Raw genomic sequence first — 20,149 nt, 5'->3', positions numbered from 1 at the left:
TCCACCTCACTCACTCTACGCTTCGCGACCACCCTTCGCCGCCTACGCCCAGCACTCGAACCAGGCACGACTTCAGCATCCGCAGCATGCGGCGAAGCCTCCGCCGCTGCCACATCCAAGGCCGCAAAATAGTCCAAGTCCTCATCCGACGACTCTTCGGTCCACTCAACCGAGCCCCCAGAGTCAACAAAATCAGAAAACTTAAATGCAGACTCATCCGATTTATTCCCATCATCCACGGTCGAAGCCGCCAAAACATTAGCAGTAGCGGTTGTGTGCGCAGGCCCAAAATCTTGAACCTGCGCAACAACCAAGGTTCAGCAACATATCCAAAATTTCCTAACTACCCACACCCACTAAGCCACCTGCGAAGACCCAGCCGTCGCGGGATCCTCTGCTGCCGGCTCCGCCGCCATCTCCACAGGACCCTCAGCCCTCGGCGCGGCAGTTGGCGACGGGCCTCCGCCGGCCGCAGAGGCTGCGGGAGCATCGAAAACGCCTTCGAAGGTCTCCGGGGGCACCTCCGGGGCGGTCTTGGACGCAGCCACCCTCGCCTCCGGGTTAGGCGGCGCGCTGTTCAAAGCTCCGAAGTCATCCACCCTCTCGCCACGCGCCGCCTGAGGCACAGCACACAAATTCAGCAAAACCATACATAGCCCACATACAACAAACACCAAACAAAAGCCAAACATTACCTGACCCCTCGCCGTCTCGGCCCGCTCCCTGACCACCTCTCGACCGTGGGGGCCCCACATCCGGTCGTAGAGGGCTCCAGCGGATTCCTTCACTATAGGGTCCTCAACCTTATAGATATCACGCTCGAAATCCTCATCAGCTTGGTCGAAGACCTCATAGTGCTGGCACCCTTCGTGAGAGAGCGCGTTCATCGCCCCCTCGCAGGTGACCAGGGAGGCATAAGATATAAACCCCTCCACGATGGTGGGGAGCGCCTGCAGCTCCTCCTGTACCCACTCAAGGCAGCGAAGTCCGGGCTCTCGGTCCGGCACTTCGAAGTCAGCGGTCCACGCGCCCAGCTCATGGTATGAATCCATAAGCTGTTTGCGTGTCCGCTCAGCCTCCATGCGCGTCGAGGCCTCGGCCCTCTCCACGCGGCTCTGCAGAGCGCTGAGCCGCTCCTCCAACTGCTCGGCGCGCTGCCGGGCAAGACTGCCCTCCACCTGAGCCAAATTGGCCTCCGCCTGCGCAGCCTGCGCCTTGGCGAGGGCCTCATTAGCCTCCTTCCTCTCCTCCGCCAGTTGGCGCCGGAGGTCAGCCTTCTCACCCTCCAGCGCAGCCACCTTGTCCGCCAGCTTGCGGCACTTACTGTCGGCGGCCGACTTTTCCCGGACGGCGTCAGCATGTTGCGTCCGAAGTCTCTCGACTTCGGTAGACACAACTGCCGTCAGGGCCCCCGACGCCGCGCGACCTGCGAAGTCAGCCGCCTACAAGACACACATAAGACCACAGCCCCGGCGAAGCCGATAAAAAAACCGAAGTCTAGCTCAACGCACCTGACTTAGTGCCTCCTTCATCTCCTCCAGCCGGCGGGACACAGCACCCGCCTCGTCCCTGACGGCAGTGAGTGCCGGTATCTCGCCGCCGGCACAAAGAGCACTGCCTCTCGCCCTTGGCACCACGGTAGCCGCCGTGGCCGCCGCGGCAGGCGGAACAACAACAAGTTGGTCTTCGTTCGACCCTGCGACGTATCAACAAATTAAGGGGAAAAAATCGAGCCAACGACTTACCAACAAGATAATCGTCCACACTAATGTCGGTGGCGAAGTCAGCAACGCGCTTGCCCAGGGGCGGCAACCCTCGGGCCGCCTTCGCGGCCTCCGGCACCCTGCTGGACGCAGGGGCAGCCCTCGCGGACTTGGGACCACCGGCGGCAGCCGCCTTCGCAGTCTCCGGCACCCTGCTGGATGCAGGGACGGCCGACTTCGCCGCCAGCGGCGGCTGGCCTCTGCCAGGGGCAGTAGCCTTTGCAGCCCCCTGCTGCCTCTTCGGCCTGGCTTCATGAAGCCTGACGACAGCCTGGCGCTTCTGTGCAGCTCCCTGGCGATCCTTGTCCATCACTGCCGACACAACAACAGCAATATTCCGCCCGTAAGGAAACACTTTCCAATCACGAACCATGCGAGATGTAAAAAAGTCTTCGCCGGCCGCACGGGAGATAGGAACATTCTTAGGCCACCAACCGCCGGTAACCCTCAGCATCCGCGCCGAAGTCTCCCGGAGCTCGGGCGAAGACATCCTTCCCCCCGGGGCCGCGCACGTCCTCATCAATTCTCTAGCAAAACCATCGGAAACCCCAAGTTCTCCCATAGCAGTACCTAGTTTCCTCTTCTTAGAGGACGGGGCGGCCGCCGGCGCGGGGTCGTCTCCAGACTCTACCACCGGTTTCTTCCCGCGACGATCCACATCGTCTTGGCCGGGATAACCGCCATACGGCAGACGATTCAACTCAAAAACCCTGTTCAAGCGGTCATTCGACCCGAGAATATCCCAGCTGCGCTGGCCCTCCGTCCTCGGCATGTACCGACCAACGATCCGCACCGCCCATCCTCCGCCTCACGCACAAAGGCAGCCGGATCGCGGCTATGCAGATCCGGCGCGAAGGCAGGACTTCGCACCAGCTTCCCACCATGGGAAGGCATCTGGCGAGGGCACACTTCGCCCAACGCCCAGCCATGCGCCAAAGGCCATACCCCGTACGCCACAAACTCTTCAACCAAATCGCGCCCGCTGCTCAGGCTGGCGGCGCACCGAAGGGCCCCTTCGTCCGCATCCTCCTCCGCCACTACAAAAGGCGGGTATGCTGAGTAAAAATGCGAGCACATCTCGGACACGGGGAGCCCCGGGTGGTCTTCGACTGTACCCTCCGCGACGTAGAACCAAAACTCATGTCAATTGCCCCACTTGTTGCGGGCGCAAGGAACCAGCTCAACTACCTCCATTGTGGTCTTGCCGGTCTTCGGCGTAAATGTACAAGACCCAAACTGGGCAACTTCATCTCCAATCATCCTCTTCTGCCAGTGCAGGCAATAGTACTTCGCGAAGACTTCGACTGATGGCTGTCTGCCGTACGAAGTCGTCGCCTAGACATACTTCGACAGAGCCACCACGGCATTCGGAGTCAGCTGATGGATCTGAACGTTAAATCTGCGTAGGACTTCTCCCACAAATCGGTGCGTAGGCAGGTGAAGACCAGCGGCAAAGAACGCCTCGAACACAACCAACTCGCCCTCCGGCTTGGGGACTTCCTCCGTCCCCGGGACACGAGCAACTCCCCCGCCAAAGTAACCAAGCTGCTGCATATCTTGCACGCGGACCAAGGACATCCGCGACACACCGAAATCCACTGTTTTGCCGGCGCGCAACTCCTCCGCCGCCACTGCACTCAGCGTCTCCTCAAACGACGCGTCGGCCGGCGGCGTAGCGGCAGCAGAAGAAGAAGAGGTCGGCATCGCTACGTACCGTCGGCGGCGGCGGGCAGTCTGCTTCACTCGGGCCAGATCTCCGGCAAACAAGAGCAAAGGAGGGCAGACGAGCAGCAAGATGGTGGAAAAGGCGGCTAGGGTTTTCACGGAGCGCGGAAAGATAACGTTTAAAACGCGCCGCCCCCCGCCCCCTTTTTATACACAGGGCGCGGCGCTTCGGGAAACCCGCAGTCCAACAGTACGGTGTCAATCAACGGTCATGTCAAAAACCCCCGCGGAACCACCTCGAGCGAGGGAAGCGTCTCCACCATCTAGCGACGTCTTCGGCACCAGATGACTTAGTCGAACTGGTCCCTCGGAGGGCAAATGTTGGGGCGAAGGCGAAGACGCCACCCTTCGCTCGATGCCTTCGCCGTAATCGTCGGACCAGCGAAGACAAGACAACAGGCAGGCTCACCCTTCGTCCCACACGTCATCGGACGAAGACCTGTGACGAGGTCGTCCCATCATTGCGACCTCGTCCAGCATGGAGGCCCACGTGTGATTCGGCCCATTGTAACAGGCCCTGCGTGGCCGCTGCGCGTTACGGGCCTAATTTGTAAAGGCATCCCTGTAATTATGGTCTGTAACCCCGCTTTATGGGAATATTCCGGGGATAACCTAGATGCCTGAGGGCACATGCGTCCTTAACACTGGACGCTGGGCACTCAGGTACCTATAAATACCCCCGCACAGTGCCCTTAAGAGGCTAGATGAATAGAGCTTTTGCCATCACGTGTTGAAACCCTATTTGCGCTATTACTCCCCCCCCCCCCCGTTGGATCGACTTGTGCCAGTGAGCAAGTTCCAACACCTTCCTTGACGGTTAGACTTTGTGTATGTAAACGAGGTACATGAATGACTTAAAACATCTTAAGGGTAGAAGTGACATAGCTGTTGGATGTTCCAAGCGTTGCTGTAGACCTCGCCTTGGTCGTTGGCCAGCTTGTATGTTCCGGGCTTCAAGATCTTGGCGATGATGAAGGGCCCTTCCCAGGGAGGAGTGAGCTTGTGGTGCCCTCGGGCGTCCTGTCGCAGGCGAAGCACCAAGTCTCCCACCTGGAAGCCTCGGGACCGAACGCTTCGGGCGTGGTGGCGTCGCAGGGACTGCTTGTACCGTGCCGAATGTAGTAGGGCGACATCTTGAGCCTCCTCGAGTTGGTCCAGCGAGTCTTCTCGGCTGGCCTGGTTGCTTCGGTCGTCGTACGCCTTGGTCCTCGGGGAGCCATATTCTAAGTCCGTGGGGAGGACGGCCTCGGCCCCATAGACTAGAAAGAACGGCGTAAAACCCGTGGCACGGCTCGGCGTCGTCCTCAGACTCCAGACTACCGAGGGTAGCTCTTTCATCCACCGCTTGCCGAACTTGTTGAGGTCGTTGTAGATCCTTGGTTTGAGCCCCTGCAGAATCATACCGTTGGCACGCTCCACCTGCCCATTCGTCATGGGATGGGCTACGGCGGCCCAGTCCACACGGATGTGGTGGTCGTTGCAGAAGTCCAGGAACATTTTTCCGGTGAACTGCGTGCCATTGTCGGTGATGATTGAGTTTGGGACCCCGAACCGATGGATGATGTTGGTGAAGAACGCCACCGCCTGCTCGGACCTGATGCTGTTTAGGGGTCGGACCTCGATCCACTTGGAGAATTTGTCGATGGCGAACAGCAGGTGCATGAAGCCCCCGGGTGCCTTCTGCAAGGGACCGACAAGGTCCAGACCCCACACAGCAAATGGCCAGGTGATGGGTATCGTCTGCAAGGCCTGAGCGGGCAGATGCGTCTGCTTTGCATAGAATTGACACCCCCGGCAGGAGCGCACAATCCTAGTGGTGTCGGCCACCGCGGTTGGCCAGTAGAAACCTTGTCGGAAGGCATTCCCCACGAGAGCTCGAGGCGCTGCATGGTGGCCGCAAGCCCCCAAGTGTATTTCTTGCAACAGCTCTTGTCCTTGGGCGATAGATATGCATCGTTGAAGGATGCCCGAGGGGCTACAGTGATAGAGCTCTTTTTCATCACCCAGCAAGACGAATGACTTGGCGCGCTGAGCCAGCTGCCAAGCTTTGGTCTTGTTGATGGGAAGCTCTCCTCGGAGGAGATATTCTAAGTACGGGGTCTGCCAGTTCGGATCTGGCGTGACCCCATCCTGTCCCTCTTCGACGGGCAAGGCCTCTTCCTCGATGGCCGAGGGTGCCTCGGGTGCGGCCGGGGGTACCTCGGGCTCGGCCGAGGGTACCTCGGGCTGGGCCGAGGCTTCCTTAGGCTCAAGCGTGTCATCGATCTTGACGGATGGTTGATGTAGGTCTCTGGAGAAGACGTCCGGGGGAACCGTCGTTCGCCCCGAGGCTATTTTTGCCAGCTCGTCCGCAGTCTCGTTGTACCGTCGGGCGATGTGGTTGAGCTCCAGCCCGTAGAACTTGTTTTCCAGGCGCCGAACTTCGTCGCAGTAGGCTTCCATTCTCCGGTCACGGCAGTGGGAGTTCTTCATGACTTGGTCAATGACAAGCTGCAAGTCGCCTCGAGCGTCGAGGCGTCGGACCCCTAGCTCGACGGCGATGCGTAGCCTGTTAACCAGTGCTTCATACTCGGCCACGTTGTTGGATGCCAGAAAATGGAGGCGAATGATGTAGCGGAGATGCTTTTCGAGGGGTGAAATGAAGAGCAGGCCAGCGCCCGCTCCTATTTTCATGAGTGACCCGTCGAAGTACATGGTCCAGAGCTCAGGCTGAATTGGAGTTGTCGGTAACTGGGTGTCAGTCCACTCAGCCAGGAAGACTGCCAAGACCTGGGATTTTATGGCCTTCCGAGGGGTGAATGATAGTGTTTCGCCCATAAGCTCCACCGCCCACTTTGCTATCCTACCCGAGGCCTCGCGGCACTGGATGATCTCCCCCAGGGGGAAGGATGACACCACAGTTACCGGATGAGACTCGAAGTAGTGTCGCAACTTTCGCCGTGTTAGGATCACTGCGTAGAGCAGCTTATGGATCTGTGGGTAGCGAGCTTTGGTCTCGGAGAGGACTTCCCTGATGAAGTAGACTGGCCTCTAGACGGGCAGTGCATGCCCTTCTTCTCGTCTCTCGACTACGATCGCGGCGCTGACCACCTGAGTAGTCGCGGCTACGTAGATCAAGAGGGCTTCTCCTGCAGCGGGGGCACCAGGATGGGTGTGTTCGTAAGGAGCGCCTTAAGGTTTCCGAGGGCTTCCTCGGCCTCGGGGGTCCAAGTGAAGCACTCAGCCTTCCTTAAGAGGCGATACAGAGGCAAGCCTTTCTCGCCAAGGCGTGAGATGAAGCGGCCCAGAACCGCAAGGCATCCCGTGACCCTCTGTACTCCTTTCAAATCTTTGGTCGGTCCCATGTTGGTGATGGCCGCGATTTTCTCTGGGTTGGCCTCGATGCCCCGCTCGGAGACGATGAATCCAAGGAGCATGCCTCGGGGGACTCCGAAGACACACTTCTCGGGATTGAGTTTCACGTCTTTCGCTCTCAGACACTTGAATGTCGTTTCAAGGTCAGAGAGGAGGTCGGAGGCTCTCTTCGTCTTGACAACGATGTCGTCGACGTAAGCCTCGACCGTTCTGTCGATGTGTTCTCCGAACACGTGGTTCATGCACCTCTGGTAAGTGGCACCTGCATTCCTCAACCCAAATGGTATTGTAGTGTAACAGTACATGCCAAAAGGTGTGATGAAAGAAGTCGCGAGCTGGTCGGACTCTTTTATCTTGATTTGGTGATAGCCTGAGTAGGCATCGAGGAATGACAGGGTTTCGCACCCAGCGATGGAGTCCACGATTTGATCGATGCGAGGTAGAGGGTAGGGAACTTTCGGACATGCTTTGTTTAGACCAGTGTAGTCTACACACATCCTCCATTTCCCATCCTTCTTCCTTACAAGAACAGGGTTAGCTAACCATTTGGGATGGAATACCTCTTTGATGAACCCTGTCGCGAGTAGCTTGTGGATCTCCTTGCCTATGGCCCTGTGCTTTTCTTTGTCGAAACGGCGTAGGGTTTGCTTCACGTGTCGGGCTCCAGCTCTGATGTCCAGTGAGTGCTCGGCGACATCCCTCGGTATGCTGGGCATGTCCGAGGGACTCCACGCAAAGACTTCGGCGTTTGTGCGGAGAAAGTCGACGAGCACTGCTTCCTATTTGGGGTCGAGCTCGAAGCCGATCCGAACTTGCTTGCTGGCGTCATTGCTGGGGTCGAGAGAGACGGACTTGACCGCCTCAAGTGGTTTGAAGTTGCCGGCGTGCCGCTTCGCGTCGGGCGCCTCCTTGGAGAGGGGTTCCAGGTCAGCGATGAGGGCCTTGGACTCGGTGAGAGCCTCGGCGTACTCCACACACTCCACGTCGCATTCGTATGTGTGGCGATACGTGGATCCGACGGTGATAATCCCATTCGGGCACGGCATCTTGAGCTTGAGGTAGGTGTAGTTGGGGACGACCATGAACTTGGCGTAGCATGGTCTTCCCAACACCGCATGGTAGGTTCCTCGGAACCCGATGACCTCAAAGGTGAGAGCTTCCTTTCGGAAGTTAGAGGGAGTTCCGAAGCAGATGGGTAAGTCGATCCGTCCGAGGGGTAGGATTTGCTTTCTGGGCGCGATCCCGTGGAAGGGTGCCGCACTGGCCCGGACTTCGGACCGATCAACCCCTAAGAGTTCCAGGGTCTCGGCGTAGATGATGTTAAGGCTCCTGCCCCCATCCATGAGGACCTTAAAGAGCCTAACATTGCCGATGATCGGATCGACGACGAGCGGGTACCTTCCCGGGCTTGGCACGAAGTCGGGGTGGTCGCCTTGGTCGAAGGTGATAGGCTTGTCGGACCAGTCTAGGTAGACTGGCGCCGCCACCTTCACCAAGCAAACTTCCCGGCGCTCCTGCTTGCGGTGCCGAGCCGAGACGTTCGCCGCCTGCCCGCCGTAGATCATGGAGCAGTTATGGACTTCCGGGAATCCCTCTTCCTTGCTGCCCTCCTTCTTGTCGGTGTCATGGCCCTTGCCATCCTCCACCAGGGGACTGGTCTTATGGAAGTAACGTCGGAGCATGACACACTCTTCAAGGGTGTGCTTGACGGGCCCCTAGTGATAGGGGCACGGCTCTTTGAGCATCTTGTCGAACGCGCCAGCCCCTCCAGGAGGTTTCTGAGGGTTCCTGTGCTCGGCCGCAGCGACGAGATTTGCGTCTGCGGCGTCGCGCTTTGCACGCGACTTGTTTTTAGCCTTCTTCTTCGTGCCCCGCTGGGCGGACGCCTCAGGGGCGTCTATCTTCGGCTCCCCCTGAGGCTGCTTGTCCTTCCAGAAGATGGCTTCGACCGCCTCTTGACCCGAGGCGAACTTGGTGGCGACGTCCATCAGTTCGCTCGGACGGGTGGGAGTCTTGCGCCCCAGTTTGCTCACCAGGTCTCGGCAGGTTGTGCCGGCAAGGAAAGCCCCGATGACATCTGAGTCGGAAACGTTGGGCAGCTCGGTGCGCTGCTTCGAAAACCGTCGAATGTACTCTCAGAGGGACTCCCCTGGCTGCTGGCGGCAGCTTCGGAGGTCCCACGAGTTCCCAGGGCACACGTACGTGCCTTGGAAGTTCCCCGCGAAAGCTTTGACCAGATCGTCCCAGTCGGAGATCTGCGCAGGAGGCAGATACTCCAGCCAGGCTCGGGCGGCGTCGGAGAGGAAAAGGGGTAGATTACGGATGATGAGGTTGTCATCATCCGCCCCTCCCAACTGGCATGCCAGTTGGTAGTCTGCGAGCCACAGCTTCGGCCTCGTCTCCCCCGAGTACTTGGTGATAGTAGTCGGGGCTCGGAAACGGGTAGGGAATGGTGCTTGTCGTATGGCCCGGCTGAAGACTCGTGGACCGGGTGGTTCGGGCGAAGGACTACGATCCTCCTCACTGTTGCACCGTCCCCCGCGCCTAGGATGGTAGCCTCGGCGCACCTTCTCGTCGAGGCGGGCTCGATGGTCGAGATGGTGGTGCTCGCTGCCGAGGCGTTCCCGGGCAGCGGGCGCCTTATCCCGTGTATGCTCGGGATGGACCGAGGCTTCCCGAATGCGCCGGGAGGACACCGCGTGATGCTCCGAGGGGTCAGCTCGCCTGCGGGAGGCGGAGCTCTCGGCTCGTCGAACCGCAGCGCCTTCTAGGAGATTCTTGAGTTCGGCCTGGATACGTCGCCCCTCGGTGGTGGATGGCTCCGGCATGGCCTGAAGCAGCATCGCCGCTGCAGCTAGGTCCTGGCCGGACCCGCTGACGGCCGGAGGCAGCGCTGCCCTGGCATTATCGACGATGCGGCGCCGGATGTCTTGGGCCCGATGACAGGCTTCTCCGGCGAGTGATCGGCCTGCCCACTCCTGTTCGATGTTCTGTCGGAGCTGTACAAGCCGGCCTGCTTCCCCGTCGACCCGGGCCTGCATCTCACGGATTTGCTCGAGCTGTATGTCCTGACCCCCCGCAGGGACTGGGACCACATCTAGCTCCCGCGGGATGTCAACGCGAGATGCGGGCCCAGGGGGATCATCAACCTCTGGCATACCGAGGTGGTTGCCTTCGTTGTGATCTCCCAGATCGACGTGGAAACATTCGCGACTTGGGCCGTAACCCTCGTCGTCAAGGTCATGGCCGTCGTCAGAACAACCGGAGAGGCAGTGGTCACATGCGGACATGAAGCCCTGCATGGCACCGGGGTCATTGAGGGCAGAGAAATCCCAACCGGAGTCGGGGTCGTCCTCTTCCTCAAAACCCGCCGGTTCAAAGGTTGAGACGGCTGTCAATCGGTCCCAGGTCGACCACATGTGGTACCTCGGAAGGTTTGGATACGCCTTTACGAAGGCGCTCACCATAGCGGGGTCGCTAGGTGGATCGAAGCTGAACCGAAAAGGTACGGGATGGAAAACGAACGGTACCTCTTGGTCGATGGACGGTGGTGAAGTCGTGTCGGGGGCGGAGCACACCGTCATCTCAGGTACGAGGGTAACGCCCAGCAGGTCCTTTGCGAGGGTGCCGACGTCATCAGTCCGCTTGGGGCTGACACGTCGCGGGGAAGTGACACCCGCCGTCGCCTCAGGTGCGAGGGCAATGTCCGACATGTCCCCTGGGGGAGTGCCAGCGTCATCGGCTCGCTCTGGTGCGACAGCCGACAAGGTGCCGCCTCCTGCGTGGCCATAGTTGCCTTCTCCGCCCCCTCCGGTGAGGAGGGTGGCGGGGACGACCAGAGTGCTCCTCTTCTGCCGCGGGGAGATGCTGTCATAGAGCTCGCCGCCGCCGGGCGAGTCGGAGACCGTCGTTGTCGTCACACCGCGAGGGGGAGGAGTACCATATCGTAGCTGCCGTCGATGGACATGAACTCGAGACTCCCGAAGCGGAGCACTGTCCCAGGCTGGAGAGGTCGCTGAAGACTCTCCATCTGGAACTCAACGGGAAGGTGTTCGTTAACACGCAGTAGGCCCCTACCTGGCGCGCCAACTGTCGGCGTTTCGACCCCGGGGGGTCCCTGGACCGACGAGTGAATTGTCGCTGCGTGTCCCTGCCCAGATGGGTTGGCGCGGGATGGAACACAAGATGTGGGACAAGCCTTGTATTATCCTGCACCAGGGGTGCCGCTCGCAGTAGGGGTTACAAGCGCGTCGTGTGAGAGAGAGAGAGGGACACAGAGCTCGTCCGCCGCCTCCCTCGCGCGAACCCCGCTCAGGGTGGCCCTGGACCTCCCTTTTATAGAGGCAAGGAGAGAGTCTAGGCTCACAACGGGGGGCGCAGCTATGCGCTATCGTGTCCGACAGTGGAGTGCCTAAGCCCTGTGTACATGCCAACGTGGCCGTTGAGGGAGAGCTTGGGCCCTGTACATGTGATGGCGTGGCCGTTGGAGGAGCGCCTGAGTCCTGTAGGAGCACAGCTGGCAGCGCGGCGTGGATCCTGCTGACGTCTCCTTGCTGTCATAAGTGGCTAAGAGCCACCGACGTCATGGCGCACGCGGGGCACCATCATTACCCGTCGCCGGGGTAAGCCAGATGGGACGCCGGTCTTGTTCCTTGTAGCCTGAGCAGGCTAGGAATAGGAAAATGATGCATCCCCTATTAACGCGGTCAATCCGAGCCCAGGGTCGACCGAGGCGGAGACTTCTCTTGAGGCCGAGGCCGGGGTCGGGCGAGGACGCGATTCCTCCCGAGACCGGGGTCGAGGCCGAGTCCGGGGATCGGGCGAGGCGGAGACCTCCTCCCGAGGCCGGAGCCTGAGGTCGGGCGAGGCGGAGACCTCCTCCCGAGGCCGGAGCATGAGGTCGGGCGAGGCGGAGCTTCCTGTTGCGCCCAAGGCTGAACTCGGTGGTTGATCGTGACTTGTTGTCAGTCGTTGCCGGGGTGGCTGACACGACAGTCGGAGCGGAGTGAGCGGCGCTGTTTTCCTGTCATGTCGGACAGTAAAGTAGAGGGGCGAAGTGACTGTGGTCACTTCGGCCTGGCCGACTGAGGCGCGTGTGTCAGGATACGGCGTCAGACATCCCCTGTATTTAATGCGCCTGCGAAGCGGTCGGTTGGTGTGGCGGTATGGCCAAGGTTGCTTCACAACGAAGCCTTCCCGAGCCGGGCCTCAGGAGATCCGAGGGGGCGCCAGCTGCCTGAGAAGGGCCTCGGGCAAGGCGTGAACTCGTCTGGGACCACTGTTCCAACCCGAGGCTGGGCTCGGGTGAGATCGCGTTCTTCGGGTAGACGAAGTCTTGGCTTGAACCGCACCCGTCAGTTGGTCTGAGGGTGTTTACCAGCCATGATTAGGAACGTTGGGGGTACCCTTAGTTATGGTACCCGACAAATTTTATAATAAACAATAATAATTATAATATTAAATAAGTATTATTAGATTCTTTATTACTTATATTTTTTAAGTGCACCTATTTGCTGTCACAATTTTCGTTATGATATATCTTAGGATGCTTTAACTCTCTTATAATTAGTACAAAATTATTAGCCTCTTGAAACAATGGATGATGGTTGAGAGGAAGTACGGTACGGGCGAGATGCTGGAGAAGCTGACGGAAGGATTGTTGCATTGGTGACGAGCGTCTCATGACAAGGTGCGCTAGAGAGATCTGAAGGGAAGTTGGCTGCATGGGGATGCCAAAGCCTAGTTTATTGTGTGCTTTTTTTAACTTAGGAGGCGTTTGGTTACACCAAATGTAACGTGATCTAATTACGTCCGTAAAGGGATACTCATACAACTGTTTGGTTAGATATAGTCTGTAATAGATACCCTATAATCAAATACCTCATTTATTCAATTCCCCAGTAAATCAATACCACTCGGTAGGTGACGCTTTCCTCTCCCTTCGCGACGCCGAAGCTTTCCTTCGCGTTGCCTCCCTTCTCGCTGTCGCCTCCCTCGCGTCGGCCGTCGCCTCCCCCGCATCGGCCGTCGCCCCTCACCGGTGAGTATCGTCCTCTCCCTCTCTCTCCCTCTCTGGATCCTGTCTCCCTCCCTCTCTAGATCCCGTCGGGTGGTGTGGATCTGGTAGTCGTAGTAGCAGTATGGATGGTGACCTAACGGGATCTTCGCAGTAGCAGTATGGGTGGTGTGGATCTTCGCAGTCGCAGTAGCTCTATCCTTTCTCCCTCTCTCCCTCTCCCTCCATTATGGGTGGTGACCTGACGGGATCTGAACCTAGGCACCTAGCAGTCGCAGTAGCCTATCGCTCGGGGTGGCGGGCGAGCGCCTCGTCGTTTCGCGACCGGCAGACGGCTTTCGTGCCTGTGCCTGGCAATGTGGTTCAATAATCTTGCTCAGGGGATGTATAATAGATATAGAGCTAGGTCTAATAACTAAGGTTTGTACCTTTTGTCTTTGATGTTATTCATTATTTTTGGCATGATGCTTATACTTTCATAAATACTTCTTGTAGGACATGAACCAATCAGAGAGCTCAAGTGTTGCTCGGGGAAGAGGGAAAAACAAAAGGATCTGGACTTATTATGAGGATGAGGAGTTAATTAAAGCATTATATGAGATATCTTTAGATCCAAAGTGGAAAAGCGAGGGAGATTTTAAGAATGGGTATTGTTCTGTTCTAGAAAATGAACTCAAAGCAAGGCTACCAGGGTGTGGTCTCAGTGCTATTCCACACATTGAGTCTAGAGTGAGGCATTTTAGGACCAAGTATGGTGCTATTGAGGTCATGCTTGCTAAGAGTGGTTTTAATTGGGATGACAACAGAAAAATGGTGCAATGTGAGAAACAACAATATGAAGCCCATTGTAAGGTAACAACATCTCCTACCTTGGTTTCTGAATATACTACACAGGTTCATACACAATTTAGTCTACTGTATTATTGATGAAAAGTTTGTTTCTTTGTAGGATAATCCTGATGCAAAGGGACTTTATGGTATTGCATTTCCACATTTTGATACCTTGGCTGCTATATATGGCAAGGACATAGCTACTGGAGAAGGGGTCGAGGGGCTTGGTGAGGCTGTAATTAACATGGAGAAAGAAATAGCTATGGGAGAAGATTGTCCAGTAGTGGAAGAGGATATGGTTTCTATGGATACACCACAACTGTCTATGGATAATAGGAACTCAGATAATTCAACTTCATCGAGCAGCAAAAGAAGGAAGAAACACAAAGATAATATGTCAAGTGACCCATTCTTGGATCTAGCAAGTGGAATTCGTGTTGATCTTAACAAAGCCTCACAACACTTTGGAAGGATGGCAGAAGTGATGGAGATGGAAGCAAAAAAGGATCAAATGCAAGAGTTACAAGAGAAGTCTGTTGTTGAGTTGACTAGACTTGGTTTTGGGGGTAGTGAACTGCTCAAAGCCGCTGCTGTTTTTGTGAAGGTCCCTAATCAGATGACGATGCTTTTCGCGCTTCCTGAGACTCTTAGGAGAGAATTCATCCTGAACATGATTGCAGGTAATAACTAGTTGAATTTCAGAATTAATCTCTTATACTAGTTGATCTTGTATGTACTCATGTTTATAGACCTATATCCTTTCTTCAGATGAAGCTCAAAGGAAGTGACTTATCAAAGGAAGCTCAAAGGAAGTGACTTATCAAATTATCAAATTCATCCTGCGCCTTCAGCTCTCTTTTGAGTTTTTGCTTGTTCTTGTCTAGTAGTTTGTAAGCTGGGGTCACAGCAGCTAACTTGCTATTGTTTTCAATATGGGTATAGGGTCATGCCTTTGGTATAATATGCCTAGTTTATTGTTTTCAATATGGGTAGGGTCAACGCTGCATGCAGCCATGCACACCGTCGCCAAACGCCCACCTTAATTCGCTCTCGTCTCCTGACGAGCTTGGTGCGCGGGTCAAAAAGGCTAGCTGGGACGTAGCGCACCCGCTCAAATCTCTGAATCTCTCGACCAGTGATCCTTTCCGATCTATCCGCCTTCCCTTCCCGTACGTCGTCGAGGCCACGCCACAAGCGACCGCGCTAGCCTCCTCATCCTCGCGCCCGCTCCTCTCTGCGCCGTTGACTGCCACGATGCCGAACGACGCGCCGTCGCCGCCCATCCACAGCGCGAAGGACGCCATGGACGCCCTCGCGGGCATCCTCGGGGGCGCGCTCCCGGGCTCCGTCGCCGCGGCCGAAGACCCCGCGGCCGCGCTCCTCAACGACCCCGACGTCGCCAGCGAGGTGACGGGACGCCTCCGCGGACCCGGGTCGGGCGCCGGGAACGACAGCCTCTGCCGCTGGCTCTACGACGCGTTCCGGTCCAACGTCCCCGAGCTCCAGCTCGTGGTGCTGCGATTCGTGCCGGTGCTGGCTGGGGTGTACCTGTGCCGCGCCGTGTCCCGGAAGACGCTGGCCGGGTTCGAGGCCGTGCTCCTCGCGCTGTACGCGCACGCCGCGGCGCAGCGCGGCGCCGGGGAGGCCGAGACCGTGTCGCTCCCGAACCTGGCAAACCCGAGCCCGTACCACGACGCCAAGGTGCCGCCCAAGGCCAAGCCCGTCGACCTCGACGTTGCCGTGCTCTCCCCGCCGCTGGAGCCGCACGGCACCGTGCGCGCCACCCGACGCGCCCAAATCGTCGGCGCGGTCCTGCAGCTCTACCACGGGAAGCTCGCGCACATGCCGCTGTCGTCCAAGATGGACTTCTGCGGGTTCTGCGTCGCCTGGGCGGGGACGCACAGCAAGCTGGACGGCGCCGACAAACAGCGGCTCCCGCCCGCCCCCGCCGGCGGCGACGCGGAGAAATGGCAGCGGGTGCCGCTGCCGTGGGAGCTCTTCCAGCCGGCGCTGCAGATCGTGGCGCACTGCCTGCTGGGCACCACGGGCTCGGACGAGCTGAAGGCGCAGGCCGCCCGCGCCGCGGAATGCCTGTATTGGAGGGCCACCGAGACGATGGACGCGCGCGCGGTGCTGGCCACCAGGAGCCTCGTGAGGCTGTCGCAGATGGTGGAGGAACCGATCCCGGAGCCCTCTTTCTCTGGCGCCATCGAGAATACGGCGGAGCTGGAGGCCATGAGGGCCAACATTCTCAACTCGAACAACTGATAGACTGGTGAATACTGACAACGTATTCAGCTAATGCAACGAGTATTTATTTATTATGGGTAGCATTACCTCTGGCATTCGGATAGAAGTACTCCAGTCTCTCTTGTATTGTCCAGCAGAGAGATTACGCGCAATAAGTGATGTAATCGTTTGAAAACTGAAACAAACTATCAGAATGATAAGTTTTCAAGCTTGTGAAATGTAAAGAACACAGTTTAGAACCGTCTCGGGAAACCGGTACTCGCCGACGTGAAGTCGGCGATAAGATTCTTTAAAATGTCATATTAAACCTCTGTGTAATACATACATCTCTTCATAATAACATATCTTATGTTTTTTATTCTCTATATAGACCAAAATGTCCACTATCTTCATAATAAAATATAAAATTTCCGACGGCAAAAGTCGTCGAAAATAAAACCTAAACCATCGAACACATAACTTATGTCTGACAACCAAAAACTTTTATCCGACGGCACATGTCCCTCGGTCGTAACGGGTCAGAAATAACTTATGTCCGACGGCTGCAAGGGGCCGTCGGCATTTACCAAAGTTAACGGTTGTAACGGCCGCCGGTGCGTCCCGGGGATTATGTATGACCCCTCGGACTTATTCATTATTATATCCGACTTAATAAAACCGTTAGACATAAGACTATTCAGCATGGCAAAAAATACCTATTTTTTAGTAAAGCCGTATGTTGGTGTGGGTACTACTGTACTTATCTTGGTAGAAAGAGTCAGAGGGGTATCGGGTTCCTGACTTTCTTGTATCCTTCGTAAAGCTCTGCAGTTATTGTCAACCTAACTAAGGTCCAGCGCCGGCCCTGGCGGGGGTCGAGCAGTGCCCCCGACCAGGGCCCTCAGATTAATGGGGCCTCAATCTAGGAGTCTAGGTACTAAATAATTGTACGTATATATAGACATATAATATATATTGTGTATATATATATATATATCTGCTGACTCTACAGAACTTTTAAAGACCTAATTATAAGCAAGGAGAACTAGGTGTAGTCCAATAATCTTGATTTCTATATTCTAATAGTAGTACTTGTTGGGTGTGTCCTCTACAGCTGGTCATCAGTGACCGGATTGGGCTAAACCCAACTATCTATCTCTTTAAATGGGCCCTTGATTGGGAGGGCCCACGCTAACCTCGGTTGGAGCCCCCAGGCACACGACGCTATAAATATAGGACTAAGGGGTCGCAGGAAAGACTAACGCTAGTACCTCGCCCCAAAACCCTAGTCCCCAGAGGCCCCCATCGCCTAGGCGTCGGAGTGTTTGGAAACGCGACAACCTACAGCGGCTCGGATCCCGATGCCTGCTGCTTCTCTGCAGGACGACGATATAAAGATAGCAACAGCAACAAAGGTGTGTTTCTCCGTTCCTCTCAGTAGATCAGTAGATCAGATCTACACGTCATCAAGATTTTACTTTCAGTTACGGATTGGTATTCTAGGGACTTAGGAATCGATCCTAGACAGTATAGATTCTAACAATGGTATCAAAGCATCCTAAGAACCCTAGAACTCCTAATCCACATCGGTTTTATGAGATCACAGAAAGGTCCCGATTAATGTGATTGAGCTCATTTTTTTATTATTGTTCATCACCAAGATCAGAGAGATAATAGAACAGAAAGAAGTCGATGCTCTCGGGTTAGGGTTTTCAACCCTGAGATTTAGGTTTGGTCACTGTAAGAGACACAGTGTGTCTCGGCCTCAAACCAGAGAGAGGTCACATAACTGTCTAGGGTTAGGATTTATGACCTAACCCTAATCGGTACACCTGTAAACAGGGACTCGTGATTTTTTTTAATTCACGGTCAAGAACAGATCAGGAAAAAGTCGTACAGAACGAAGCTAGGGTTAGAACCCTAATTTTTTTCAAAAACCGCGTGAATCAAAAGTGTACAGATGCACTAAAATCATCACAGAAAATAACAGAAATATCGCGGGACCCAGATCTATGATTCTTTACCTCCAAAACTCGACTCTGTTACAAAATCACTTGAGGGATCGAGTTGAGGATAGATCCTGGGGAGAGAGAGGTTCGCAGACGACGGCTAACAGTGCCGCAGTTCTTAACTCGTCGGACTGGGCCTCAACCACCGCGCAGCACCCATCCGACGACGGCGCGCCCACCCGAAGGGACGCGCACGTCGGCGGGATGGGGATGCGGGGCGGCTCAGGCCGGCCATCTCCGGTTCATTGAAGCCAACCGTGCGTTAGTAATCTCCAAAATCAGTAAACAGTGAAAGAAAGAAAAAAAAGAAAAAGAGACAGCGCGCAGGAACGGCCGTACTCGGGCACGTTCGGCCAGTAGCTCTGTGCTCTAGCGGCTGCGCAGACAAAGAATCAGAGAAAGAAACAAGCGTGATGCTCCCTGGCGGCCGAGTGGAGCAGCGGCTGGGGAGAAGAAAATTAAAAAAAAAAGGGAATCAGAGGCGGCACTTGAGCATAGCTCGGCCATGAGGCCCATGCAGAAATGCATGGATAGCTCCTGGCGGCCGGCAGTCTGTTAGTGGCCATGCAGCCATGCAGGAACGCAAGGAGAAATCCTGACGGCCGGCTGGCTGTTTGTGGCGGCTGGGATACAGGAGTAGAATGTTTAGGGTTTTTCCACCGGCACCGAGATCTCCGCCCTTTATAGCATGCGCGCAAGAATCTGGACCGTCGATCCGGCTGCACGGCCAGGATTTAGACGGGGTGGGGTAGCGCCCCGCATGGGCTGACTTCGCGGCCTGGGCCTAGGTTGCAGCCCAGGCGCGCGCCCTCTCCTCTCATGGGCCGCCAGCGCGCGGCTGGGCCACATGGCCAGACCCGAGGTGGGCCGAACAAGGCCGAGCCGGGTGGTTGGCCAGGCCGAAATGGCTCCAATTTTTTTCTGGAATTTGTTTTTCTATTTCCAGAAATTAGAAACAGTGCAGAAAATTCTTAGAAATATTTTTCCAGTTATAGAAAATTACAGATATATTTATGGACTATTTTATTCCGCTGCGTACTTTTGGTACTTTATTCAGTATTTTATGCAATTTTTCAGTTAATTATGAAACCAACGTGGATTAATTTATTGTTTAAATTGCATAGAATTCAGAAAATTTGTGGTAATTGAATATTCTAACCAACGTTAGATATTGTTACCACATTTTGAACAGAAATATACATATTCTAGATCATCCAACGATGGTTTTAGAATTTTAGAACCATATTATTATTTGTTTCTCTATGCATTATTGTTTATTATGAAGCCTACGTGGATTAATTCTCTTTAAGTGCATAGAAATTCAGATTTTTTTGTGGTGATTGAATATTTTGACCAACGTCGAATATCGTTGCCACATTTTATACAATAATTATATTTTCTAGATCATCCAACGATGGTTTAGAATTTTAGAACCAGAAACTTTGTAGATCAGGCATGGTTATTATTTAACCAACGTCGAATATTTAATTCATGCAAGTTCTATGTTTTCAGTATTCATGCAAGTTCTAAATATTTTCTGTTTTACTTTGCAAAAGTGCACATTTTGGCCTACTAGTTGGTCAGATAAGGTAGATTAAACCGCTATGTGGTATTTATTGTCACTTATGGCGGGAAAAGATTGAAATGATAACTACAGTGGATGAAATAGATTCCTCACTGTGGTTTGAGAAACCCATTAAGCCTACAGTAGGCTCACCTTAGGATGACCTTAAGATGGTGCAGTACAGCATCTATAAGGTCAGCTGGAAAAGATCCAAGTGTAATGTACTTGACCATAATAAGAGTTTCATCCAGGATCCTATTGAGGGTGCTATTCCAGAATATGAGACATTTCATGATCAGTAAAGCACATGTCTAAATGGACAAGTGTTATATACATCAACTCATGACACAGTGTGTCTAGAAGGAGGAAAGGTTGATAAGTCAGATAAGTGATTCTATCAATCTTCCCAAACTAAGAATCCTTAGACAGAACAAGACCTCTAAGAAAGGTTCAAGAATAAGATCAAACATGATCACGATGTTTTCTACATGCAACAATCAGACTGTTTCTCAGATCCCCTGAGACCTGCCTCTATTGCAAGAAGACAGGGCATACAATAGAAAGTGTCCAGAATTCCTGCAATAGAAGCTACAGAATGCAATTCCGTACAAACCTAAGGCTCCTAGTGGGCTGAAAACAGTTACAGTGGTTAACGGAA

General features: G+C 55.0%; 2 protein-coding genes across 2 annotated transcripts; one reads left to right on the top strand and one right to left on the bottom strand.

Moving 5' to 3' along the window:
- The first annotated feature begins 14,891 nt into the window (after positions 1 to 14,891).
- On the top strand, positions 14,892 to 16,159 carry LOC100278267 (hyccin protein). Its single transcript, NM_001364003.1, has one exon. The coding sequence runs from the start codon at positions 14,944 to 14,946 to the stop codon at positions 15,955 to 15,957; it is 1,014 nt and encodes a 337-aa protein (NP_001350932.1). The 5' UTR covers positions 14,892 to 14,943; the 3' UTR covers positions 15,958 to 16,159.
- Positions 16,160 to 17,902: 1,743 nt separating this feature from the next.
- Positions 17,903 to 18,583, bottom strand: LOC100277034 (uncharacterized). The gene is given in 2 exon segments (NM_001364004.1): positions 17,903 to 18,396; positions 18,398 to 18,583. Coding segments are annotated over 2 exon segments (303 nt in total). The 5' UTR covers positions 18,494 to 18,583; the 3' UTR covers positions 17,903 to 18,189.
- Between the last annotated feature and the right edge of the window lie 1,566 nt (positions 18,584 to 20,149).

Source organism: Zea mays, chromosome 1 (assembly GCF_902167145.1).
Source record: "Zea mays cultivar B73 chromosome 1, Zm-B73-REFERENCE-NAM-5.0, whole genome shotgun sequence".
In the NCBI taxonomy this organism is placed as follows: Eukaryota; Viridiplantae; Streptophyta; class Magnoliopsida; order Poales; family Poaceae; genus Zea; species Zea mays.
The sequence above is the reverse complement of the archived record's forward strand: the minus strand, read 5'-3'. Positions and strand labels throughout refer to the sequence as shown.

What these genes read in the sequence shown, in the direction of transcription:
- LOC100278267 (NM_001364003.1), top strand. Translation starts at nt 14,944, where the DNA reads ATGCCGAACGACGCGCCGTCGCCGCCCATCCACAGCGCGAAGGACGCC.